The sequence below is a fragment of the Martes martes genome, assembly GCF_963455335.1.
Source record: "Martes martes genome assembly, chromosome: 7".
Classification (NCBI taxonomy): Eukaryota; Metazoa; Chordata; class Mammalia; order Carnivora; family Mustelidae; genus Martes; species Martes martes.
The window spans coordinates 112,595,514-112,623,062 of record NC_137894.1 but is presented as its reverse complement, the minus strand read 5'-3'; the positions used below and the strand labels follow the sequence as shown (position 1 = coordinate 112,623,062).

Sequence of the window (27,549 nt, the reverse complement as noted above, 5' to 3'; positions counted from 1 at the left end):
CTCTGAAAAGTTAGGGGGGAAAAGGGAAAGATTCTAGGCCTCTCCTACAGTTCTCCACATTGTCGGGTCTTACCTGCACCGCCCTCCCTGAGTTTATCAGCAGCTGCAGGCAGGTAAGTCAGTCGTGGTGAAACACGTAGGTGGCAGAAAGGAAAGCCCCTGTGCCTGGGGGCCTGGAAAGATGCAAGTCATAAAATGGCGGCAGGACTAAAGTGTGCTGACTGCACAGACGCGTATAGGACGACCTTCTTTCCTAATTCTGCAAACATTTTACATTCAGAAGATACAGAGAAAATGATAACAAGCCCTGTTTGTACATTTTCTTCAGTCTTTAAATAATCCTTGGTCTTGTACATTAAAAAATATATCAAGCCAAAGTACCGCCATTGCATTTCCTTCTCCTGGTAACAACCATGATCAAGAATTTGGTATTCATTCTTCCGGTCTTTTTTAATAAATACAAATATGGAGGTGTGGGTACGTAATCTTACCTGTGGGGCACAGAATACCTCTCAGGCACACATGTAGAACGGTAGTTATTGGGTTGCAGTGTGTGCGCACATTCCTGTCTAACTAGATGCTACCAGATTATTCTTCAAAGCGACTGTGCCAATTTGTTCTTTCATTAGCAATGTGAGTTCTTGTTTCCTCACAGGCTCACCCACATTGAGGAGTTTTTTATTTGGTTCTGGTTCAGGTTTTGGTAGGGTGTTTGTTTCTTTTGGCCACATTGATGGGTAAGAGTGGTAGCTCATTTTGTATTTATTATTATTTCCTTAAAGACTTGTTTTGTTTTTTTCCTTAAAGACTTGTAAAGTCGAAGACTCAAGTTTCGTCTTCTACAATCTACCAGTTTATAGCCTTTGCCCAATTTTCTATTGGATTGCCATTTTCTTATTTACTCATAGAATACGAATATGCCTAATTTCCTAAGACTAGAGGGTCAGAGATTACAGACTAATTTGGGAGCCCCTGGTTGCCCCCAAATGGGTCAAGGAGCTACGTGCTTGGCTGGCAGGCTTGTAACAGAACCAGCATTCAACAGGAGAAAGAGTGAGGTGATTCTAGTCAGGAAACAGCTAACTAACTGGTTAATCACTGGGCAGGCAGGGGGCACCTGGGTGGCTCAGTGGGTTAAAGCCTCTGCCTTCAGCTCAGGTCATGATCCCAGGGTCCTGGGATCGAGTCCCACATCTGGCTCTCTGCTCAGCGGGGGGCCTGCTTCCTCCTCTCTCTCTGTCTGCCTCTTGTGATCTCTGTCTGTCAAATAAATAAATAAAATCTAAAAAAAAAAAAAAATCACTGGGCAGACAGGTTGTGGACAGGGCTCCTGGGGTCTTTTTCATTTGTCCAGCCATTGTCTGATCACTCTGCTATGCTGTACCTCTATGTCCTACTCATTTGGAAGGAAAAATATATGCCAGCCTTGCCATCATCTCTCACGGGGGATGAAGATCTCCTGGGCTTTCCAAAGAAAGGTTTCACATAGATGAGATGAACTGAAAATGTTTCTTCTTAGCTTACAAAGCATTTCAGAAAAAAGCAGATGAAACGAACTGCCGTGGAATTGGAGAAAGGTTTATAGCTGTATTTCTCCACACTTGAGTTTTTCTTCTGAGAAGTGGGGGGAAATCGTTTTTGTTTTCTTTGCCCTGGGGCTAACTACAGACAGCCTAGACTTGGGAATGCAACCGATGTCAAATCTTCTCTTTCTGTGAGGTGAGGGGATATGTGGCATGAACTACTTCCCCGAGAGAACTTGGGTCTTTTCACATGTAGGCCACGAGGCTGCTCCATGGCACTGTCCCTAACTTTCTCAGTGGAGAAGAGCCATGCACCCTACAGAGGTTTAGAAAGAAAACAATACTATGAAAGGGATCTTAGTCTCTTTGGGTTTTCTTGAAATAATGATCTCGTGTCAAGCTCTGACTGTTAAAATGAATTGTATTTTGATTAATGACCTTTATTCTGCTAAAAAAATAAATGACCAAAGTGTGTGTTTATATGTAGAGATGTATATTATACATATGTGTGTGTGTATCTCCTTTGTGTCCGTGTGTGTGTATACCAGGAGTGAAAGAGCCAGCTGTTCTAGCCATTTATGTTGGGGGGGGGGGTTGGGTAATACAGTAACTTCTGTTGAAAGGAAATTATGGGCAAGAATCTGATACCCTGAATCTTTCAACGAGACAGAGGTCAGGGAGCAAGTGTAGAAATAAACCTAGAAACTAGCTTCTTGTCTCTATATCAGTTTTTAAAAAGCAAACATATAATGCGCACTCTTTTTGGAGGTTGGATTCTTGTTGTTTAGAGGTGTCTGGTTTGTTTGCTTGTTCGGCTGTGCTTCTCAGTTGATTTTTCTAGCATAATTCAACTGGGACATGAATTTGGGTGGGGTATTGTCAGGTCCCTTTGTATCAAAACCACCACACTCAGCAAACCCTTCCCCCAATATGTTCAACGACTGGTTCACAGACCTGCTATTCTTCCCTCTCCCCAGTTACTCCCTGTAACTTGAAACTAAGATCTAGAAATTATCAGTTGAATTTATTTAGAATAACTGATTGAGAAGTCAGTCAACCTCTGCTTATTAGCAGATTCACTTAAACGTTGGAAAGCTTCCTGGATAAATTACTTTTAAGTGACCATGTGGGCTCCATGGAGGAAATGACTGCTGGTGTGTAATGCATGGAAACGGCAGTGTCTCAGCGATGTGGCCAAGGAAACTGCAGAACCCAGTCGTGGAGCTAATTAGCACATGCGTGGGCGCAGGAAAACTACAGCCCGGGGAGCTCGTGCTTGTACAAAGCATCCTGTGTTGCCACACAGAACTTGAGACAATGGCCCAAGTCGCAGAGAAGAAAGTGGAGCAACCCGTGGCCCTGAAATTTTTTTCTTAACCTTAACTTTTAAATAGGTTTGGGTCCATCAAAGCACTAATAATGCCAACGCTACTGCTCTTTAGAATAGCCTTTCCATGTTAAAACTAGAATTGTTTCCCTAGGTGAAATCCATTTTCCTGAGTCTTGGTTTGAAGTCTCTGGATGTCAGATGAGTCTGGTCAAGTTACAGTAGGCAGGAAGCCAGATCCTTCCCCAGCGTCAACTTTAAATGCTCCAGACTCGGTGGAACACATACACTTAATTCTAGCCCTCCATGGCTACTGATACCAATGCTGAGCAATCACATTATGGGTTTCGTTTCTATACTTAATGCAGAAATGAATTATGATGTCCTGTCCAACAGCAGCAAATGAAGGAGTAGAAAATAGAAGTCCTCGGCTTTATCATGACATTTTTTGTTTCTGTTCTTTGTTTTTCTGATACTGTTTGTCCATACACGATATTTGCTTCTTTACAGGCACATTATGGGTGTTGGAAGTACCTTCTGGACAGAAACCACACCTAAACCAAACCAGCCAGTGTTTGTTCATCTTACAGTTTAAGATATGCAGCAGGTGGTTTCAAAATTCTTTGAAAAGCAAATCCATGATCGGGTAATCAGAATCTCAGTGAAGAGGAATCTGAAAGGTCATCTAGTCCAACCTTCACCCACTATAAGAATCCTATGTGCTTGAAAAAAAATCCTTCCTCTGTACAAATGAAATGTCTAAGGCCATTTTTTTCTTAATGTACTCAGAGGAGGAGGCCCGCATCTGCCACCTTGTTCTTTATAAGAACTCTTCCTATACCTAAGTACCATTTATTTTCTCCCTTCAATCTTCTTTTCTTTAGGTTAAACACCCCACTTTCATCGTTCTTCAGAGATCTGATTTTCCATGCTTTTAATCATTTCAATTGCTTTCCACATCCTCTCAAAATGCACCGGCTCAAGCCAGGCACACTGGCTGAATGAGAGCTTTGCTACTGACATTTCATTAATGCTGACTACGGTGACTCAGTTTTTCATGCCAGGTTCCTGTTAACACAGCTACCATCAAGTTAGATTTTAAAGTTGAAAAATACACACACACACACACACACACACACACACACACATTCACAATGGATTCTCTGACCTCTTTCACTATGGTATCAAAAAATATACATATTTTTAACATTAACTTGTTTAAATGTGAAAACCCCTAAATCATTTAGAATGCTTTTTCCCCCCCTAAGGTAAAACCTAGACTTCACAGGGCTTTAACATTTAATCATAGATGTCACATGCAGCTGGTGATATACCTTGTTATCAGTCCCAAGTCTCCTCCTGGGATTCCCAAATTCCATATGCGTGTCATGCTGCTTTCTAGTGCCAAAGACAAGGATAAAACACTCTCATTCTCTGGGACTTGCAGCTTAAGCCGACTGTACTATCTTCTTAGTAGCTTGTGGTCTCCATGGGGCTGCAGGTTCCTGAAAGGGTTGAATTCTCAGATGTGTGGAGATTTTACTTAAGAATCCAGGTTATAGGTGACAGAGTGCCAACTCAAGTTGTCATGATGGGCAAAACCAAAGGTAGGGCTGCTAATGGGCCACACTTTCAAGGTAGGTGGACCAAGTGCTTGAGTGCTGATGGAATATCTTCCCCACAGTTCAGCTCTGCTTTCAGAGTGCTGGCGGTCTTCAGCAGGATTCCCCTAAGTGCTGGCTACAGGCTTACATTCTATCAGTTTAGTGACCCCAGCAGACAGAGGGGGCCCCTCTTTCCCTGTAGTTCCGGCCACACTCTTGTGGTGGATTCTCCTACCCTTAGCTTGACTCATATATTTATTCCTAAACCAATCACTGAAACTCTGCTTGGTCTGATCCAGGTTCAGAGCTAACCTCTAGAGCTGAAGGGTGACATCAGCCTCATATGAACCATACAGATAGAGATCCAGATGGAAAAACAGAGGTGCTGTTTCAAAAAAAAAAAAAAAAAAAAGGAGGATGGAAAGCTTGTCATGGGAGGCACAGCATGACTCTACTGCTAGGCCTTCAGTCTCTCCTCATGCCTTTCAGGGAGTCCACAGTGGCCTGGTCTGTGACACACAGTATGGGGTCAGTAAAGAGTGAATGAATGAATCCACTGGCTAGTGGCCTAGTCCATCACCAGCATAAGACTTCAAACACTTAAGGATAACAGTAGCATTGCCTTGCAATGCACAGAAGAAAATGCTTGCTGGGTTGGGATGGGGTGCAGGGCAAAGGGAAAAGGGCTGAGAAGATACAGTTCTTGCTATAGAATTTCAGGAAGGGCAACCCAAGAATTAGAGAAATCTCTCCTATGGATCTAAAAAAAAAGCATATAGTTGAAGTCAATAATGAGAATTCCCTTAGCATTTCTTAGATCCCCAACTCAGTGAAGTTCGGATCAGAATTTTGCAGTGACTTTAGGGCAGTGTAGTAAAATAGGATGACCACAGATATAAGGCTGGATAAAGATGTACGAGGTATATGAAAGGAGAAGGGGTCAAAGGGCTACATAGAGAAGTGGGGCACTTCTATGGGGCACTGAACAGAGGTAGGATAGCTGTTCCAGGAAATGACCTACCTTTTGAAAGTGACTTAAGGGGTTTATGCTGACTGTCATAGTAAGATGAATGAATACTGGTGAGTAACTCAAAGAGTCCACACTGTGACTTCCAGACACTGTGCTGAAATGCGCCATAATCATGTTTCCTATGGCACAGTGATTAACTTTTAAATTCCAGTTTATTTGGCCTTTTTGGAGTCACAGATATTCCTTGGCAATTATGACTCGATATTTAATTTGACTACCTTCTACTGTATTTTAATAATAATATCTTCTCAAAGATTACTATCCACTCATATTGGTTAGAACTTGAAATAATTAGAGTCTGTTTACCTTTGGTTCCTTCTTGAGTCTTAAGCTAATTATAAAAATATTTGTAAGCAATAAAAATAGCCTTGTTGGGTAATACAGGCCTTGGTATTAAAAGCAAACGGGAACCAGGAAGTTTAGTTGGGTTCCCAAAGGAGTTTTTGGCTGAGAAAGGTTTGGGAAGCATCATGCTAGAAGTCTCCAAATGTAATATACTCTTGGCCTAAGCATAGTAGGAGAAAGCAGTGAAGAGGAGGGGAAATGAAGCAACTCTCTTTGTAAAAAGAATCTCTGAAGAATAGCATTTTTATTCTCTGTGCACTCTGGAAGAAAACAAGCTAATTTATACACAATTCTCCCCAACCCCCCAATGGGCTAAACTAATAAGACACTGAGAAAAATAACTGAGATCATCAAATTGATGAGGTAGTAACTATGGCAGAAATACTTTGTAGCCTATTAAAAATGTAGCTTGCCAAAACAGATAAAATTGAAATATACACTCCCACCTCTAAAATCAAACATGCAAACATGTCTTCCGGGTATACTCCTGGGGGTCACTCCAGATTTAGTCTCCATCCTTCTTCACCCTGCTGTCTGCTTTGGAATCTGACCTGGGTGGACCACATAAACAGGACTCTTTCTTGGTGCTGGCCACTGGGGGGCGCTAGCTGGGGACTGGAGGGGGTATAATGGCCTTGGGCTGTGGGGTTGCCCAGGCCTTTTGACAGAAAGTCTCAGATCCTGCCCATCAGCCTCCCTGTCTCCTGTTTCCAGCCCATTTTCTTGCCCTTTCAGTCTAGGGGTACTGACGAGACAATGATTATTGGCCCCAGAATACTGCACAAGTCCTGTGGTCTCCCTGCACCTCTGTCCATTCCATTACAAGGGCTTTTTTTTAGTATTCAGGTTTTCTGAATGATCCGAATTAAGGTGCCATCCTGATGGGATCCTGGCTGATACAATATGTAATGTACTCAGTTGGAGGAAAAGTTGTAGAAAAAGTTCTAGTAAGTAACCTGTGCCTCCTTTTATTTCTAGTCCTAACATTTACTGCTATTTTTATTAGAGTTGAACGCAGGCCAAGCCTAGGCATAAGGAGGTTTATGACAAAAACTGCCTGTAGTCCTCTCCTAACGATCTAGACACAGATACAGAGTGCACTGGAACAAGGACTGCTTGGCTTTCATCACACTGACACAAACCTGCTGCTTCCTCCCCACTGTCTTCAAAAATCCTGACCTCATCCTTACAACCTGGCACCCTTTGCTTCTATTGGGTAGTGCTGGGACAAACAGCAGTGTTTGTGAGAGTGTCCAGGGCAGTACTAACACACAGTAAGAACAACTGGGGAGATAAGTCTTACTTATTAATGAGTAATAAAATTATTCAGTTAGTGTTTCATAAAAGATAAAAAGAATTTGCTCTAACCCTGAGCACCTCCATGGCAGGAACCATGTCTCAGTCATGGTTCCAGTCCCAGACCTAGCTCAGTGCCTGGCACTTAGTAGAGGCCCGTGAAAACACTGAGACGTGTCAGTGTTACATTCTAAGGGGCGGTAGGATGGTAACCGCTGTCGAGAGCCCCACTTGTGTGTCCAGGGTGTACATTTCTGCTATGTACACAGTTCCTCTCACTCTTCTTCACAGAAATATCATCAATGGCTCCCTCAGTGGTGGCTAACCAATCTGGGTCATGGACATCCCCCTTTGAGAATCTGACACACCAACAGATACACAGAGGTCAAGGACAAAAAGTAAAACAAAACAAAACAAAACAAAACAAAACAACATCTTAGTTAAGATGTTCTCCACAGTCTTGAAGCAGACATGTTCCCTGTGTAGAAAAAGGGCAGGGCACAAGGTACTCCATGAGGAATCCAAGAAGGCCCATTCCAGTCCAGACTTCATAAGACTATAACCCAGAGGAACTTAACTTTCTTTAGCCAGACTCCAACTTCTGATACAGAATACCTACGGCTGGTGGTGGTGATGGCGATGACAGCTGTCCCTATGGGCCCAGGTGCTGTGCTAAGCCTCATAGCATCTTTATTATGTAGGCACTAATATTATCCTCATTGTAAAGATGAAGAAGTTGAGATACAGGGAAGTTTAGCAGATGGTTCCAAGTCATAAAAGTCCCTCATGAGGATCTCAGGATTAGAATCCAGGTAGTTTCAGGGTGCCTGGGTGTCTCAGTCCATTAAGCATCTGCCTTTCAGCTCAGGTCACGATCCTGGGATCCTGGGATCATGCCCCGCATTGGGCTCCCTGCTCAGCAGGGAGTCTGCTTCTCCCTCTCCCTCTGCTGCTCCCCCCACCCCTGCTCATGCTCTCTCTGGCTTGTTCACTCTCTCTCTCAAGTAAATAAATAAAATCTTAAAAAAAAAAAAAAAGAGTCCAGGTAGTCCCACAAAATGCTTGAGCATTTGCTCACATCTGCTATTGCTCCTTAATGAGCTAATACCTGCTACTAATTACTTCAACTCACTAATGGGACCTCATGAGCACAAGTTTGTCGAGCATCTACTGGAGTGTAAGGCAGTGCTAACTGCGCTGGGAGAGGCAGAGATGCAGGAACCAGTTTCACCTGAAGAAGACAGAAATGCTAGGAGAGGAGGAAGGTTCGGTGCCTCATTTGCAATAAGAACATGGTACGGCAGAGCTGTGAGGAATAACTGTGGCAGGGCACAAGGATGAGGGAGGTAAAGCACTGACTAACGGGTCTAAAGTAGCCAGTAAAGTGACATAAACTTCAAGGGAAAAGGAAACTTGACAATCTGAAAAAAATTATTGGTAGGAATGAAAATGTGAAGTAACCGGTAAAAAGGATAGTCACACTCTAGGAGGAAAAAGTACGTTCAACATTAATCTACACCATGAAACACAAAAGTCTGTATCTAAAATATATTATTTGCATGATATAAAAGGAAAATAAGTTATGAAGAGTCTTTTCTATCATTAGAAGATGCCACTTGAAAGCAGGGAGGTACAGAAGGGAATGTGTGTCAAGTGAGCCCAGGGTCAGCTTGGGTGGGACACCCGCATCTCCAAAATGGACAGTCCTGATTCTGGGGCTCACCATGTGCCAGGCCCCATGCTAGGTGCTGGAGATGACCAGGATAGGATGTCTACCCTAAAAAAGCACATAATATACCGGGAAAGACAAACTGCTTTGCAATTCACTATAAAGACTTTGTGATTCCACAATTACAGGGGATGAACAGAGAGTCTAGAAGATGAGGCCTGGAAATTTCATCAAGAGTATTCCCTGCCCACAAATGTCAACTGGGAGCAGACAGTTTGTTCAGTCTACCTGGGTTCAGATGGTCCAGCCTAACACTGTCTGAGTAGACTTTAGAACACAGAACAAGGGCGCCTGGGTGGCTCAGTCGGTTAAGCATCCAACTCTGGATCCAGGCTCAGGTCATGATCTCGGGGTTGTGAGATCAAGCCCCATGTTGGACTCTGAACTCAGTGCGGAGTCTGCTTGTTCCTCTCCCTCCCCCTTGCTCATGTGCTCTCTCTCTCTCAAAAATAAATAAGTAAATAAGTAAAACCTATAAAAAAAGAGAGAACATCAAATAAGAGATTACTTGAGATCGACCCAAACAGCACTGTAGGTAAACTACATGTAACTTGCTGATCTCTCCGGCACTTGTAAATTGAGTGACAATGTGTAAAACTATGGGGGCGGTTTTACTCCTGCTCCTCTAGGAGGTTAGTAAACTATTCCGGCTGCTGGTGACTGCAGGTGCCCGCGCTAGCTCCTTCTCTCGCTTCTTTTCCTGCCGCTCCTTGCTGGCTTCAATGGCACATCCCGGTCAGCAGGGTCACTGAACTCCCATGTTCTCTTAGTAAATGAACGTTGCAGTTGAAGGTCAAGCTCGGCCTCTCAGAAAACTGTCTCTGCTCCCACTTTCGCTCTCTGGAGGTGGAGCATTGGGACATCACTTCCTCGGCCACGGAGCTCAGTTTCTCCAGGGCTATTTTGTTTGCACTGTGCCGTCTCTCTGGCAGGCCTCCCAGTTCTCTAAGGAACGCCACCCTTCACAGCCTAGGCCTTGGACTCAAGGCCCAGTGAGGTCACAAGTCGGGGCTCAGCCCAGGATCTGGCACATAATAAGGGCTCAGTAAAAGTCTGCAGCAGAATGAAGACGTAAGTGAACGAATGCCCACATCTCTGGGCCTCTAAGGGGTCCTGCCCTAGGCTGCACAGGCAGCCAGGCTCAACTGCCATAGGCTGACTGGCTGGCCTTAGCAAGCGCCGGTCTCACCAAACATTTCACCCTCCCGTCTGCTTCCGCTCCCAGAGCCCATAGTCTCCCTGGGTATTCCTGTCTTCAGTCAGGAAAGCCTATTCATCTTGTTCCTGGGCTCTCCTGGGGGGAGGAACAGCTTTTGCGCGGAGGGCTGCTGGGAAGACAAGCCCCGAGAAACAATAGATGGTCCTCCTCTCTGTATTCTTGCTTCCCGTTTTGAAATTCTCACCGTTGCCACATCTACTGGTCAAGGCTACTAAAACCATACATCTCCCCAAATCAAACACTACCCACAAATGGGGAAAGAAAAACCTGTAGTATTTTTTTATTCTTCCGCTGTCTTTGCCAATTGTATCTCTAACACATGAGAGCATCATGGTCATGGAGGTCCATGTAAATAGATTCATAAAAGTGTGGACATACGTACTACTGTGCTGAAGGGCCAGAATTCACTCACAGAAAACAGTTTTTCCCATGTAATTTTATATTTCCACCCAACAAAAACTTGCCCAGGATATGCATGACAACACTCCGCTGCCTCGCTTTAGAGAGTGCCTCTGAGTGATGTGCTGATTTCTCCGTTGTGCACCTTTCAGCCATGTGACTATGCTTTTCCCAGCTCTGTGTTTAGTCCTTCACCCACTACACCTGCAAAGCTGGGACATTTTCAGAGGCAGCGCTTTGCATAATAAAAAGATGTATTTTAACTGTCCCTTTTTAACTCTTTCACAAGGTGCTAATTAAAAAACGTTCCTGGTAGTCATGGCAAGCCAATGCCTGCAGCCTTCTGCTTATAGGCATACCTCCTTTCAGCCCCCATTAAAATCCCAGCACAGGACCAACCCCCCTTTGCCCCTGCATACACCTGACAATGGCTTTGTCCCCCCTGGCCTGTCCTGGGGGTTCCCATCAACCTAACACAAAACAGGGAGATAATGGGCTTTCAACAGAACACATGGATGAGGCCTAGAGACAGGATTCTACGAGGTGCCACTTGCCTCTAGGCCAACAATTTCCTAGTCTGCAAAAGCTCAAATGAGCCAATCAAAACACACTGATATGATAGATGGCCATTTATGCACAGGGCATGAAGAATGATACATAACCATCAGAAATGTGGCCCTCATTCCCCCAAAGAAGCTTATGATCTAGAAGAGGAAAAAGACTTTGCCCTTAAATCGATGTCCAGTAACACTTGGGCCACACAGGCTGACAGCCAGTATGAGGTAAGGGCAGCAAGGGCAGATGGATACAGGGGAGGGGAGGGAGGAAGGGCTTCTGAATGAATTGGAAAGGCAAATAATAATTCTGGCCAAATACAGGAGAGAAGAGGTATACTAAGACCAGACTGTCAAAGTCCTTGAGTGAAATTATGGAATGTGTTATTGTGCAGTCCTTGCAAAATGCCACTTGGACTTATTTTGGGCCTTGAAGGTGTCAGACAGGACGTTATGGTTTGTTTGTTTGTTTGTTTGTTTTGGGGGTGGTTTCTTTTTGCTTTATTATATTTACTTATCTAATATCATGCTTACTATATGCTAAGCGCTGTTCTAAGTGAGTTGTAAATGTCAACTCACTGAATCCTCACAACAAATGTTACAAAGTCAGGATGATTTTTTTACCCTTCTTACAGATGGGGAAACAAGAATACAGGATTTATTCTCTTGCTCCCAAGGAAGAGCAGATTATAGGCCAAATGCTTCTGTTTTCTGAGCCCCTCAGAGACAATGAAATGCCAAGGGCACGGACTAACCAATAATGTCTTTCCAGAGCTTCTTCTGAAATCTTCTAAGACTATCACTTACTGAATTGTTCCGGAAAGTCCCATTGGCAGCAGCATTCCATCACCCAAAAGGAAGGAGATAAAAAATGTCCAAGTGTATGAATTGACGAAGTTAGATGTGCAGTGGGGAGAGGGGTTCCAAAAGGGCAGAGGAATGTGAGGAGTGGGGAATGGCTGGGGCTGCCCTCCTCTCGGAGAAGAGAACAAGATGATTTTTCTCAGACTTGTAGGGCTGAGGAAGATTCTAACAGTATACCCCTTTCAGTTTGATCTGCTGTTTTCCTAGTTTACCATTTTTTAAAATTTCCTTTTAGAATTAGAATTAGAATTAGAATTATCTGATTTTGGAAACTTTGAGGAGTACGTGGTGAAAGGAAACAGGAAGTAGGAGAAATGTAGTGTGAGGGGGATGTGAAGCCAGATGAAGAGAGAGGCGAAGAGAAGAAAGGAGACCCGGACACGACGACCAGGGGGTAGGAAGATGAGAGGTGTGTTAGAAGTCAGAGGAGGGAAGGTGGGATAACTTTTCACCAGAGGCAGTGTTCCAGTGTGACCCTAGGAAAGACATTCTTCCAGACCCCTGGGTCCATCACACATGGTTTGAAAAATGCCATTGGGATGTTTGGTAGACCACACCCATAGAGATATTTTACACTTAACAACTGTGGCCACAGCAGATGATGGGAATGGAATGGATAAATTCATGAACTTTCCCAGCTGGAACAAGTAAAGCTTTACTTGACGAGCTCAAAATGCTGACAAATCATTTTGTGTAAAGAAGTGAACCAGGAGGAGCAAGCGTTGGTTCAAAAAGAAAATGGTGAGGGGCTGTATCTTTGCCACTTCTTTACCAAGTGGAAAGCCGTGAGGGGGGAACCCGTGGGAAAGAGGAGTCTCTGTCTTTGTCACGACAATTGGCTAAGCACTATGGCAGCCCTGCGGAACGTAGACAAATGGCCATTTCGGAGCAATCATGTGATTCCTATGTAAGCCCATCTTGGAGCTGTTAGCTATTTACAGTCTAATGCTTTAAAGTCTCTTCAGGCTCTTTAAAGATATTAAAATGATGACACATTTTAAAACTGTGGTAATAAAGTTCCTGGGCTCTTTTCCCCTATTGGTTTAATCATTTTCATATAAAATAGGAAACATCCAAAGTTAACATCTCCCCTTGCCCAAATTTCTGTGTCTATTGCAATGCCGCACGACATGAACAAAGATTACTCAGGGCCAATTTCAGATGCAAAAGTGCTCTATCAACTCCAGCTAGTGAGGAACAAGGAGAGAAAGGGATGACTCCAATGCCAAGTCAAACTGGGGGCCCAGGAGGCAGTGGAAAAGTGGGGATCTAGGGGTACCACGTGTGGTAGCACAGAGATTAAATAAAGGGGTTTTGGAGTCAGAGGGAACTGAATGCTAATCCCAGGTCTGCCTTTCCTTGGCTCTGGGAACTGTAGCATGGCACTCAATCTCTCTGGGCCTTCATTTCTTCATTTGTAACAGAAAGATAACAAACCTGTCCCCTAGGGTTGCTGGGCAGCACGAACTCATGTAGGTAATGAAGGTAAAGGCATGGTACCTTGAGGCACTCGGTACATGATGGCTTTTCTTATTTTCAGACACGTGCCTAAGCAGAGCCCACTTCACTAGGCCAGACAGGAATTTTATACAAGTAAGAATTCAAGAGAGTCCAAAGTTACCCTGTGGAGGCCAAGGACTTCTGACCTCATCATCTGAATTAGAGCCAGAACAAAGAAGTCATCCAGGTGGTTTACAAAGTATGACTTTGAGCTCCACTAGAGCTAGGAGGGTCACTCCCAACAGAAAGGGATCCTGGCACTAGCCACACAAAGATAAAGAAATGGGAAAGGACGACGCCTTCCACCTTTGTATGACTAATCTGATTCTATTTCCAGTCTGATCTCCTAGATTGTTCTGTCTGGGTTCAAAACTGATAGTGACCTTCAATAATCATAAAAACTCCCAGGTTTCTTGTGCAGCCTTTTTTATTATAGAAGTAAGTTAGGGTCACCAGATTTAGCAACTAAAATGACAAGATGCTCAATTAAGTTTAAATTTCTGATAAAAAATGAATCTTTTTTACTATAAGTGTGTCCCAGTGCAATACGCACAACGAACTCATACTAAAAAATTATTGGTCGTTTATTAAAAATGCAAATTTAACTGAGCATCCTGGTACCTTTTCTAACCCAGAGAGTAGCAAAGCAAAGTCACCTCCCATCCATAATTAGTAATGCATTGGAAAATACCAAAAGAGAAAAAAAAGTCCCACAGTTTCTAAATTTACAGACTTAAAAAAATAATAATAATAATATCATTTCCCCACTCAGGGATTTTTTTTTAAAATATCTCAGTCTAGAACAAAAAAATAACAATGGGAGGGGACTTCCCCTCAGATGGCATGTAAGTGATTATTGGTAGACAGACGTTTGAGACGTGATGCTTATAAGAGCACTGACCTCTTGCTGTTTTAGCTTGTCTAACAAGGCCAGAAAGCTAAGTTATGTTCTTCCAAAAATCTCTCCTCTTTTTCCCTCATGAAAAAAAAAATACACATACAGAAATTATATTTCCCTAAATGAAGCAGCATTTTCTTTGGCAGTTTCAATGCCACAAAAGACTATGAAATTAACCTCTGGGGCCTACAGGGCAAGGCCCAGCAGTGCTGGCCATTGTCTCTAGCTACAGCTACAGCCTGGCTGTTCACACTGACCTCAGAGAGAGAGGTGGGCCCTGTTGCAAACACGACCACACAGTAGGTGGACCGCCCATGCAAACAAACAAATGCAAAACTCCCTCTTCTTTGGTTATATCAAAACCAACTGGGTTCTTTCCTTCCTGATTGAATGCCAACAATATTCCTTACTTTTCAAAATATGCCCAAGCAACCCCAGGTTCAAGGTTCTCAGCAACCTAAATTTAGAGGTAGGTTTACCCTGTGGAGTCCTGGGAATTTTAAGCAAATGCTACCACTCTTCTTCTGTTTCTTCTCAAACCTCTAATCCACTCCCTGAGTCTACTTAGGTACAGCAATTACCCCTTCGAAGGTTAGCAGCCAAAGTTTCAAGGAGCTGTTTTTTTAATCATCTTACAAGTATTACATTGAACTTCTGGGCCAGGGTACAAGAGGCCAATGGCCAGGTTGAACTGGACACACAAATGGAACGGGTTCCAGCTCACCAACCTGGCCCCAGAATGTGCTGGTCCAAGAAGTGCTTTTTAAATCATGGAGAACCACTAGTGAAAATCCACTGGTGCTTTGATGGTGGCCCAGTAGGTGGTGGCTTCATGGTGAATCATAAAAGAAGAAATTGAAGAAGGAAACGAATCATCATATCATCTTGGCATAAAGCTACATAAGGGGATGAACTGCCTCTCTAGGAAGCCTTCCTTGATACAGCCAAGGGAAGTGATAGTGTGTGATTTACTTAATTTCCCTGTTTCTGACATAGATATATACAAATAGTGTAGACTGTATGACACATGTGTCAACCTATCTTGGATGACTCACTGTTTTCGGAACATAGCTCTCCCACCTCAGAGCCTCCACTCACACCTTTCTTCTGAACGTTTTCCCAAAGCTTGCCCATGCCTGCTGAAATCCTACTTTTTGTCAAATTTCCACTTTTGAGCTTTTTGAGCTTTTGAAATAGCCCGTGGGCTACTTCTTCTAAAAAGACTTCTTGAGATGGTTTCTCTTTTGCCTCTAAATTCCTGGTATATTTTGCTTTTTCCACCCATACGTAGTTATCACATGTAACTGGAAGTAATAGTAGACTTGTTTCCCCCACTAATTACAAAAGTCCCTTGGAGGCAGGGACCAGATCTCACAGAGCCTCGTTCAAATGGAGCAAAGGACAGGTGTTCAATTCATGTCAGCAGGATTGATGCAATTATTAACCATGTCTTTGATTTCTTAGTAACATCTTCTCTAGGAAATTGTTGCTTTGATGACCTTTCTGTCATCAGTATCTTTCTGATACTACGCAGCACTTGTCTCTATCACAGAACTTATGACATCATAGTGAAACTATCATATTACCTCTGAGCCAACAGACTCTAAATTTTCAAGGTAGGGACCTTGTTTCACTCATCTGTGTGTCTGCAGTGCCTAACATAATATCTGAAAATGAGGCGGCATGTAAACAAATCTTTGATGAGATGTTAAAGTGGGCTATGAGTTTTTTGAGGGAAGGATCCACACATTCTCATCTTGTGCACCTTCTCTTTATAATCAAGAAACAGTCACTGATGTTGATATATGAGGTAGGTTCTAGAGCAAGTGGTTACTCAGTTCTTTCAAGTCGTACTATCTGATGAGCAAAAATATGGAAAAGTGGGGACGCCTGGGTGGCTCAGTGGGTTAAGCCTCTGCCTTCAGCTCAGGTCATGATCTCAGGGTGCTGGGATCGAGCCCCACATCAAGCTCTCTGCTCAGCGGAGAGCCTGTTTCCCCTCTCTCTGCCTGCCTCTCTGCCTACTTGTGATCTTTCTCTTTCTGTCAAATAAATACATAAAATCTTTTTTAAAAAATATGGAAAAGTCTTCTGAAATATAAATGCTAATCTCAAAGCGTCACATACTTTGAGAAACTCGAGACTTAGATGTCTCCAGTGACTTGTTGGGTGTCCTTCCCTAGCCCAAGAGCACCTCAAAAATTTATTTTGCACTTCAACAGGACCTACATTCCAATTATGATTATTTGGTATTTTCAAAATAACTCCAGCTAAGGTTGTAGAACTAGATTGTGGTGATGGTGATATAATTCTCCAAATTTCTAAAAATCATTGAATTATATACTTACAATGAGTGAATTTATATTATGTAAATTACACCTCAATAAATCTGTAAAAAAATTACTTTAGACTATTCAACAACAGGGATGACATCTTATTTTTCATTTTGCCGTCCGGGGTCTACCATCCTAACAGATAGCATGGCTGTTTGGCTGTTCCTTGTTAGCCAGGAGGTGCGTCCAGGCCGGCAGAAGTGCTCAGTCAGGTCACCAAATGTAAACAGCTCTGCAGAGGTCACCACAAAGGCACTGTTGTTCTATCTCATAGCCGAGAAGGAAAGGAGAGTCGCCATGGAATATCTACTCTCTCTTGCATCCCTAATTAGAAACATGTGGAAGAGGGCCCACCCACGGGTCAAATCAGCCAGAAAGGCCTCCTTTCTTCTGCCTAATGTTGCATGTTGGCTGAAGAAAGAGCTCTCCCTGGGCCTGCCATAGGAAAGGTTTCAAATTATAAAAGTATCTACGAAGGCCACAGTCAAAGCACCAATGGATTTTCACCAGTGCCCCTCCCCCCCATGTTTTAAAAAACACTTCCTCGACTGGTACATAATTAGTGCCAGGTTGGTGCATATGACATATGGTAGCTTGTCCAGTTCAGCCTGACCGTGGGCCTGTTGCACCCTGGCCCAAATCATACACTGCTCAAAACACTCACGGGTAGGTGAAATGCAGAAGTCACAAATATATAAGCTCTAGGCAGTGCCTTGGCAATTCCCATCACACATATGTCTGAACTTTTTTTTTTTTTAAGATTATTTATTTATTTATTTATTTGACAGAGAGAGAGAGAGAGCTAGAGAGGGAACACAAGCAGGGGGAGTGGGAAAGGGGGAAGCAGGCTTCCTGCTGAGCAAGGAGCCCGACGCGGGGCTCGATCCCAGGACCCCGGGATCATGACCTGAGCCAAAGGCAGACGCTTAATGGACTGAGCCACCCAGGTGTCCCAGATTTCTGCATTCTTTCTTGTGATTCATCTATATCGAACTTAATACTTTGGTTCTTTTCATTTTATGGCTGCACCAGTATCTAAACTGTCTCAGTGAGATACGAAGAAAGTGAATGAGAGATTATATAAACTTTGTTTGTTAATGTCCTAAAGAAAATGTCATATTAGTCGAAGATGCTATTTATTGTAATTCTCCCCAAAAGCAATACTCTGTTCTCATTCAGAAAAGCCCAGTAAATATTCACCTTTCTTCAAACTCTAGGAGATAGTGACTTGTCTTAGTAGTAGTAAATTGATATAAAGTCAGCACAAATAAAACTAAAGTTTCCTTTGGATCTAAAGAGCTACAAAAGCTGGCAGACCAAATTATTTAAACACACTAAAATGGTCTTTTTTTTTTTTTTTTTTTTTTTTTAAACACAAGGAGTAATCTACTCTAAGACTGTTGTGCTGGCCCAACATGGGGCCTTTCACAAAGATCAGATAGTCCAAGAGGCTCTCTTTGATCTGACTAAAGATGGGTATTTAATCTCCTATGCAGAAGAAAGCTATAGTTTTTAGATTAATTGCCTGACCACAGATCTGCTGCCAAGCTGCTCCAAGTTTCTCCTCCTAATGTGAAATAAAATGTCCATTTACTTTAAACATGTAGTAGAGCCAGCTCGTGCCAGAGAATATACATTTCTTCTGCACTCATTTACCAATTAGGTAAAAGGTCAGTGCATCATTCACGTGCATCAGGAACAACAATCAGTCTGTACTCCACTGTCTCTTCTAAGTTTGCCAGACAGAGCACTGGGGGCTGACAGTGGGTGATTCGTGGAAACTAAAAAACAGAGAGTTCATTTTGCATAGGAAGAGTTATCTTCTTGGTTGAGATGCTCATCTAAAATGAGACAAAGGTTGAAAGGCCTTCTGGGGGAACCCACACAAAGTACCCACTACAGAAAACTGAGTGGGTTCCAGCAGCTAGATGGTGGTGTCAGTAGGTGGGGAGAGGGAGTCATATTTAGAACCCATGGTTCCAGTGACAGTGGTTGTATGCGCTACAGGAAAGTGACCACCACTGCCTGTCACGAAGACCAAAGGATCAAAACTTGGACTCACTGGCTGATCCTGAATGAATTTCCAACCCTGCCTGTGTCTGCTGCCTCAACCATTAAAACATAAATAAATACACCCACCCACTTTGGTGTGAAATGAGGTTGCATCACATTTTTGGCTCCGTAATCAAGATGTGTCTTGTTAATATTACACTGCTCTGTAGAATGAAGCATGTGGAAGCTTTGGGTTTCCAATATATGAATGAATGCCAGTAACCATGTGGTCAACAGCCAAATATGAAATCAGATTCTCTGAAAAGAGGCAAGCATTTTAGGTCTGCCTTTCAAGAAGCTGCAGCCCCACCCAACTACTAAGGTCTAAACGGAAGTGACTTAACACCATTTGGCCGTGTTTTCTTTGGCTGGCCAGTGCCTCAGTGACCACCTCCAAGAGAGATCTGCACAAGGCAAGCAACCTGAATGAGTACACAGGGGTCAGAAGGCTGGGGGTAGGGACAAGAGAGGACATGGTGGAGGGGGAGTAAACTAGGCAGTGAATTGTCCTTTGAGCGAATGCTTCTTTGTCTCCAGGCAGAATGATTATAGGGAACTTGCTGTCAGCACTCTTGGATAATCTTTCCAGACACGTCTCTGAAGAGTGAATGACTCTGATCAAACCCAAATCAGCAGTTGAGGAGGTAGAGGAGGAATTTTAGAAGCCGGTGGTTCACTCCTCTGGCACACGGCCCTTGCTGGCCCCTAAGCTTAGGCAGCTAGGCCTCGAGAGGCTACGGCCATCAGAGGCCACAGGGTCTTTATGCTCCTTGCTCCCTGACTTCAAAATAGCCAACAGAAAAAGGAGGAAATCCGTAGCTAGGAAACCTGGTCCTGAACACTCCTAGCGATCATCACACCATTCTGTAGGCCTTCTATCAACAAAACCATTGCTATCACTCCAGACCTATCCCACCTCACAATCTCCTCTTCACTCAACCTATGATGGTTCCAGGGGAACTACAGGCCCAAAGTGAAGGACTCCTTTGTTCCCATCTCTGTGATAGGACAACATGTGGTCCTGAGTGCCAAGGTACTAAGATAAGAGGGGTGCTCAAAATGCCCAGATGGCTAGAGAACAAAAACCCTGAGAAGAGAGCCAAATTTGCACAGCAGACAAGGGCCACTGTGGCCAGGGCTGGAAGCACAGTGCTTGTAGTCCACAGGCAGCAGCGGAACTAAAGGGAAGCCATCCCCCAACTCAGCTGGTGGGAGTTGGGCAACTTCCCAGCTGGAAGGAGCTCTCAAACACATCCCTGTAAGCTACCCACGAAAGACAGAGATGCCGTTAAAAACAACAAACAAAAGGAGCCGCTAATCAAGAGGAACTTTAGATTTAAGAATGGGATTCAGTCATCCTTCCAGAAAGATGCATGTCTGGACCAAGGCCCAAGAGCATGACATTCAGCTGCCGTACCCCTCTCTGGGGCCCAAGTTTGGAGGCGCTGAAAGAAGAAGAGATTCACAAAGGAGGCAGATGGGAAGGCTCCCATCCACATGCAGTGTGGTTCCAATACAGAAGATTAGAATTCACCAGGTATAAGCAATCGCAATTGTAATCAGCTGCTTGGAACTGAAGTCACATTTTGAATAAGAAACCAGCAAAGACCTCAAAACTCCTATCATTCCCTTTCCCTCTGCACTTTGAAACAGTTCTAGATGTTTGGCGGTTGACGCACAGTGCTGGAAAACAGCGACCACTGAGCTTGGAATCGCCCCAGGTTCTGACTCCTCAAGACACCCCAAGCAAGGGCTTTTTCTATGGTTAGTAAAACAAAGGCATTTTGCATAGATAACCCCAATGACTTAATTTTCTGTTCCAAGCTTAATACTTATAACTAGGCTATTCTGTTAATAATGGCCCTGCCCTCCATTTCTTTCCTAATATTTTCAGTACTATCCAAATTGCTCCTAGCGATATTTTATCTTCCATTAATTCTTCAGCCAGAAAGGCTATGACATTGCCAAGCGAATCAAACAGAACAAGACAGTGAAAAAGAGAAAGTGTAACAGCTTCATGATACGGCTGGCAAAATCCATATGCTGTGGAAGGAACTGATAACCAGACATCCTAGTTTAATTGGGCCTTGAGAACTATTTAAGCGGTTTCTACATTTTTGTTTTTTTGTTTTTTTGTTTTTTTCCCTGAATGTCCAACCAACTGCCTTAGCTCAAGGGGAAAGAGAGGTACACCTGTTGACCGAACCACTGTCAGACGGCAGCGGGTTTAAGACTGAAGGGTCTTGGCTTTCCTACCAACTTTGCTTTGATGGCTAGACAGAACAAAGGCAAAGCAACAGAGTCTTCTTCCCTTAGACTTTAGTTTACGACATGTTTTCAGCTGGAAGACAACAGGAAAACAGAATGGTGGATTGGTTCTACTTTGGCTACGAAGCAACGAAGAGGCTCCAGGGAACCCAATTTTGCTCTTCCTGCTTGTCTGGGTAGTGTCAGTGCCGACCAGTGACTCAGTCTTCCTCATCAGAAGCAGCTGCTCTGTATCTAACTTACCCGTGGGTGCAACGCCTTTTGTCAGCATTTGTTTTCTTAAAACACATTTCTCCTTCATGGCATTGTTATTCTATATGGACTGGGGCCTTTGTGGATGAACAGCACTCAGTTAACCCAACAAATGACAAAATACTATTTGATTTCTACAGCGTGAGTTGAAATCACAGAGCTGAGTTTCAATGGGTCGCTTTGCTGAATTATAATATGTTTGGGGCCAATATCCACTTTGTTTTTTTATCCAGCCCTTGTCTCCGCCACCCCTCCCCACCCCCACCCCCCGGCCATGACATCAACATCTATGTGTAGAGTCTTCTAAACACCACTGGTGCTATTTTAAGTATGATAACAGAGGGGGGAAAGATGATCTTGAGCTGAGATAGCACAAGGATTGCAATAGGAACAGGATACCCTTTGAAAAGAGAATGCAAGCTCTTCATAAGAGCAAGAATTCAGGATGTCCTAGGTCACTGTTGGTGGCATTGTCATTTATCACTGGCTGCAGAACACAGAGGCCAGATTTCCTGGGAATAAAAAAAAAGGATTTTTTCCCCTGAATTTTCTCTTGACATAAACCACTATCTATCTGCAAGAGATGAGGGAAAAAGGGCATAGACATATGCTAGAACTTCGAGCCTTTAAAATAGTAATCGTCTGCTTCCCAAATGGCCTACTTAAGTCTCCTTTTTAAAAAAAATAATAATTTCCTCTTCAGACAAAGCTGCCTAGAGGTGGTCTGTTAAAATTGATTTTGTTGGTCTTGTCTTTTTTTCCCTACTAGATTGCATATTGGGCTGCAGTTAATAAAGTGGACATGGCACCAACACCCTAGTCTGCATTCCTCCACGCACAGAACCTTCCTGGAGGGAGTGAGTTTCATGTATACAAAGATGAGGTGTCCAGGGCTGGACAAATGGGAGGTGAGGAGGTACGAGGTAACGGAAGAAAGGCCACTCTATCTAAATGGGTACATCTCCAATACACTGACAGAGACAGGGGCTCCCAGCTCGGGGAACAACTTACTGCAACTTACTCCACAGAAGAGGCTGTGCCATGACTGTAGTGTCTTGAAAAAGTCTGTGAGAGAGGAAGTGAAACGGCTCACAAAGGAGTTAAGAGGGGAAAAGCTAAAGAAAAGGCTAGAACCGGGTTCGAAAAAGCAAGGCTGCTCACCACCCTATAGTTTCTTTTGTTTTAGACAAACTCGCTTTCCTTAGGGAGAAAGGCCATCTGCTTTTTAAAAAGACTGCCCTCTTCCCCCTCACCTTCAGCCTGACTGGTCCTCCCTCTGGCACTCAGACCTGTATTGTCCTGACAACAGCGTAGAGTTGTCCACTATGTTGGGTTCAGAGACTTCAGGTGGCTCACAGGCTTCTTGGCTTCCTAAAGAGCACAAGCAGGCAGGATGAAAATACAGAACATTTAAAAATTCATCGGGTGATAGGAAATCAGGCTTGGGTGCCTGAGGGGCAAACAGCTCACAGAGTTTTGATGGGATCCATTCCACCCTGGAGTGAACACGGTGTCTTGTGCCCAGGTTCTGCCAGAGGACAAAGAGATTTACACAGGACAGACAGGGCAACCTCGTGACGTTTACAAGTCTCCCCAGGAGCCTCTACGGGGCAACCGGCTGATTCAAAACTTATTAATTTTTAAAGCCTTGAATTACAGAAAACAGGAATCTAAATGAAAGATATCCACGCCTGACCATGGTCTCAAACTAACACAAAATATAGCAGAATAAAATAAAATTACCAAAAAAAAAATCATATTAATCAAATTATGTTTTGCATGATCGACAGTCAAGTTGATTTACATATACTGTCTTGGTGTGTCTAAGAATAGTCCTTATGTAATGTCTTCACACTCTCTTGAATTTCCGGAAGCATCACAGCTAGAAGTATTCATTTCTTTTGGTTAGAGGAACTAGTTAGTGGCCAACACCAGAGGCTCTGTGGCCATCCCCTCACAAGCTCTCAGGCAGAGAGCCTGACTCTCCCAGAAGTTGCAGTGTTTTACAACAAACAACACTGCATTTAAAAATGCTTCTTTAGGAAGATGTGATAAAAGCAACTACACTCTTTACTACTGTTGTTGTTAGGAAAATACTGCGGAAGCTTCCAAGCACAGACAGAGACCTCCACGTCCCTTGCATGGAGCGGCCTGGAAGAACCACTCGCACCTTCATCCACCCTCTGATTTTCATCTCCAGATAAAATGAAAGCTAAATCTAGCAGGAACCATTTGGCTCTCTGCTCTTGGAAGATGCAGTGTTGTTTCCTGCCCAGCTGGATTCGTCTTTGCCTTTCACATCTCTCTACCTCTTTGTGATTCTCCTTTCTTCCTACCTGAAAATAAATGCTCTTTACCCTTGAGCCTGCCATTTTCTGATGCACGACCCTCTGAATCATGAGGCTGACGATGAGTGATGACCTTGCTCGGTTCCTTTCACAGCCAGTGCCAGTGGCACTGATGTTGGCTTCTACTTCAGTATCTGGGAAGAGGGCTGCTCTGTCTCCAACACACCCCATCAGACAGATGACACAGAGTTGCCTTCCTAGGTGAGGCACGTGTGCTATTTTGTGCACTCTCTTAGTTAATGAAGGGTCTCGCTGTAAGAATAGCTTTCCTAGTCCATTAGAAAGATAATTCGCTAAAGGATCTGTGAACATTTCTAAGAACTAAATATGGAGCACTGATCTTTAAGTGGCAGGAACAAAATAATATAGAGCTGCATCTGAGGGCTGGCAGAGAGATTGCTGGTGTGTCACACGACAGCAAGGATGTCCCCTCTGTTTTACGAGTACCCTCCCGCTCAGTACTGCCCATGAGCTCAGATCAATGGCAGCTTTTCCAATAGAAAGTACATTTGGTTTCAATTCACTTTCATAACAACAGAAACTAATGCTTAGCAAGATGGAGAACACTAAACGCTATTGTTCCAGCTGAGGAATGACTGGCTTGGGTGGCAGGAAGCAGAATAGTCTCTTCCCTGGAGAAGAAAATGCCTGTGGCAACCCTCATTCCCAAACAGCTTTCTTCTTCTTCTTCTTCTTCTTTTTTTAAGTGACAGTGAAAGAAAATCAAAGAATCATCTCAAATCATAGAAGTGGAAGGGATCTCAAAAAAAAAAAAAAATTGTCATGTGACTCAGCCTCTTCTAGAAGGTTTTTGTTTCTTAAATAATTATATAAACCCCAAGGCATTGTGATTTAATAAGGTCTAAGGGCACAGCAAAGTATTTTATAAATTATTTTCCTAAGCCCCTTGTGGAGCCTTTTATTATCTTAAATAATGAGAAAATGAATAAGATTCTTTAAGATTTACAGCTTTCGGATTCTAGAGGTTGTTAAGTGGAAAAGGTAGGCATAGGATCCAAGTTGTATTCTTTTGGCAAAAGAAAATGCCCATGCCACTGGTTTATGTCTCAAACAACCAGAAACTCCCTCTCCATCGCTGTAATTAATCAGAAATACTCTGCCAGTTACATTCCCTTTTCTCTCACCGATGGAAAGAAAGGTGCATTAGATAAGCTAATACAATGGAAGAATTCTGATGTACGAGATGTCCTAATGAAGGGTCCTTCAGGAACCCCCCCCCAAAAAATCCAACAACCACCCAAATAGGAAATTATGTAATCTATCTTTGTATTATTTAGAACATGGCAAGGGGAATAACACTGTCCACCGTACATTCCTTGAGAACCTCCAATCAAGGGCGCTAGCCATTTAAAAACATGTTTCCTGGCTTCAGACTGGCTATAAATACATTTAATAAGGATGAAAAAAAAAAATCACTGCATCATTTACAGTTCTCTCTCAACTCCAGCTGACAAAAATCCAGTCCAGATGTTTGTTTTGCAAGAATAACAGCAAGAGGGTGAACTTCAATTGTGAGCATGAAAGCCCCAGGAGGAGGGGGTGTGTTTGCAGAGAAAGGGACAGGGAGGTTGGCAGAGAGGGTGTGGACAGACCTGGTTTGATACTGATTTAACAGAAACACAGTAATTAATTTATTTTGTGTGTAAGAAATCCAGTTTACTAGCCTTGCCCCTGTCTCATCGCCCCTTTCAAAGCCACAGGGCCTTGGCTGGTGAAGCCTGAAATGGTTGTTTCATAACCTTTGCTTTTAAATTAAACAAATGACCTCAGATTTTTGGAACAGTTGTTGACTCAGGGGAAAGTATGCCATTAAAAGTGTGCCAGAATCAGATTTAATTGGTACAAGTCCCAAAAAGTGCTCGAAAGAGAACAGGCTTCCCGCATATAGATTTCAGGGAAATTACTCAAAGGCCGCACAGCTTTGTCAGAATTCGAGATGTGAAACAAGGCAGCTGAAAGACTCCATATCAAAAGGGTAAATTCAATTCAGGAGATATTAATCTGATTACCTAAGTGAGGCCGCGAATCGGATATGCTCTATTGTGCACCCTGTTCAACCTGGACAGCTGGAGGAGCCAATGGCTTCCTTTTCCCCGACATATAATTAAGTTTTAAGAGATGATCGAGTTACGGATACAAAGTTTTAAGAAATATTTCATTCAGGAGTGGCATTTACAGTGCTCGCCTGTTGCAAGAGACATTGTTCACTTTATTTCCTTGAGCCATGCTGGAGAGTGTGTGGATCGGGGCCTAGGGGCTCGGTGTTTGTGTTTCGAGCTACAATAAATGCCCTCTGTGCACCTGCCTGGAGGAAAAACCAGTCCAGCCGCCTCCCTAGACAAAAGGGCCCTGTATTAAGTGCTGAAAACCCAGACGTGAACTGACCCTGTCAAATTCCAGATAGAAAAAACAAAAAAGAATCAATATTTTTGTCCAATCCAAAAAAGAAGCTGTCATGTAGGTTTCTGGCTTTCCTTTCTCATCCTCACTGAGTCAGAACAATAGTGACCTGTCAAGAGAAGTCACCTTCTTTCTCACGAGTCTCCTCACCTTTCTAGATTCCTTTCCTGATGGCGCAATCCACGGCCTGGTGCTCAGTAAGCTGTCCTCCAGTGATCAACATACACACTCCTAGCTCCTTCTCCACCAGGCCCTTGCCCTGGAATCTCATTTCAGTCTCTAAGTTCCTACGTCTTCCCAAAGAGATTGCATTACTAACTTACATGTTTTCAAAGATCTCACTAATACACGCTTATCACAAATTCCACCTGCACTTAGAATTGCAAGAATGTTTATCTGTAGGGCAAAATATCAAGATCCTAGTTCCTCCATGCCCGCCATAGTTCCCGATGCTTGTTGGGCAAAGGCCAGGCTGGGTCATGCGTACCCATCTCAATGACTCCTTCAGAGTGCGGTTCAGCTTGGGCTTCTTCTAGAATCAGTCATGCTAGTCTCAGCTGACCTGTGAATCCTCATGAAGGAAAGTGATTTCCCACAAAATTTGAAACCCAACTAAATGAGGTTTTCTTTGTGAATTTCACCAAGGCATGGGCAACTTTACCCCAGTTCACTGATGAATAAACGAAGATGTGCGACGTGACTAGTTCAACCTAAGAACGCAGCTTGGTTACAAAACCAGAAAAGGATCCATCAGCTGCAATCTCCAACTTCTCTAAGCCAGCCCGGAATAGACGGTAAAATTAATGAAATCGTGATTTTGGTAATTATTGAAAACCACCATACATGGTAAGGCTTTGGCTGCAAACCATTTTCAAATATATCTAGTGAACAGCTAAACCCCTTTTAAGGGTTAACAGCTCAACCAGGTACTCCAGGTTGCCTCAACCACCTCTCCAAACTCTGACCCTGAGGGGCAGGAAAACTAGATGATCAGCACAGGAAAGCCAGGTTCCCTAACACGACTGTTCGCAGGATGTGCTTAATTGTTTGTGTCTGGAGAGAGCATAGGAACCAAGCACAGTTTATCTGATTTGGTGCTCATGAAACAGCTGGCCAAGAAAAACAGTCCCCCACCACAGGTGCTAAGTTACACAGAGCTACCTTGGCCAGCCTGGCGAGTTCTCAGCGAAACATGCGGCTGATGTGCCGCCTGTACCTTTATGAGCGATGGAGGCTGTCCGCGGGCTGATACATAGGGTCCTACATACACTGTGATTCAGGACAGACAGGTCAGGGAGCCCATCTTCATTGTGTCCTACTCTCCTAAGATGGTGGCCCACGCCACTGCAAGATCGTGATGGTCTCTCCTTTCCACGAGTGCCCCAGACATTTAAAAATCTGCCGCCCTCATCCTGGCAATTCACTAAGTGCCACGCTCAGTGGGACTTTCACTGTCTAGTATGTGTGGACCTCACACGCTGGCCTTTCCTTCTTTTCTTATCTTTTCCCGTCCTATTCATTGTAGTGCAACAGGTACAACCCATTTAGATGTAGGTTTGGCTTCATTACAGTACGCAGGAATTCTAG

General features: G+C 43.6%; 1 protein-coding gene across 4 annotated transcripts in view; it reads right to left on the bottom strand.

The window, feature by feature from the left end:
* Positions 1 to 27,549, bottom strand: part of RAD51B (RAD51 paralog B) — a 679,511-nt gene that overhangs the window by 226,749 nt on the left and 425,213 nt on the right. The window contains exon 9 of one of the 4 annotated variants that reach the window (XM_080809117.1): positions 4,232 to 4,355. The exons of the other annotated variants lie outside the window; for them this stretch is intronic. Coding sequence (XP_080665243.1) covers positions 4,321 to 4,355 — 35 coding nt within the window. The 3' untranslated portion in view covers positions 4,232 to 4,320. Of the gene's footprint in view, positions 1 to 4,231; positions 4,356 to 27,549 lie in introns of those variants that run through there. 4 annotated transcript variants of the gene reach the window in all.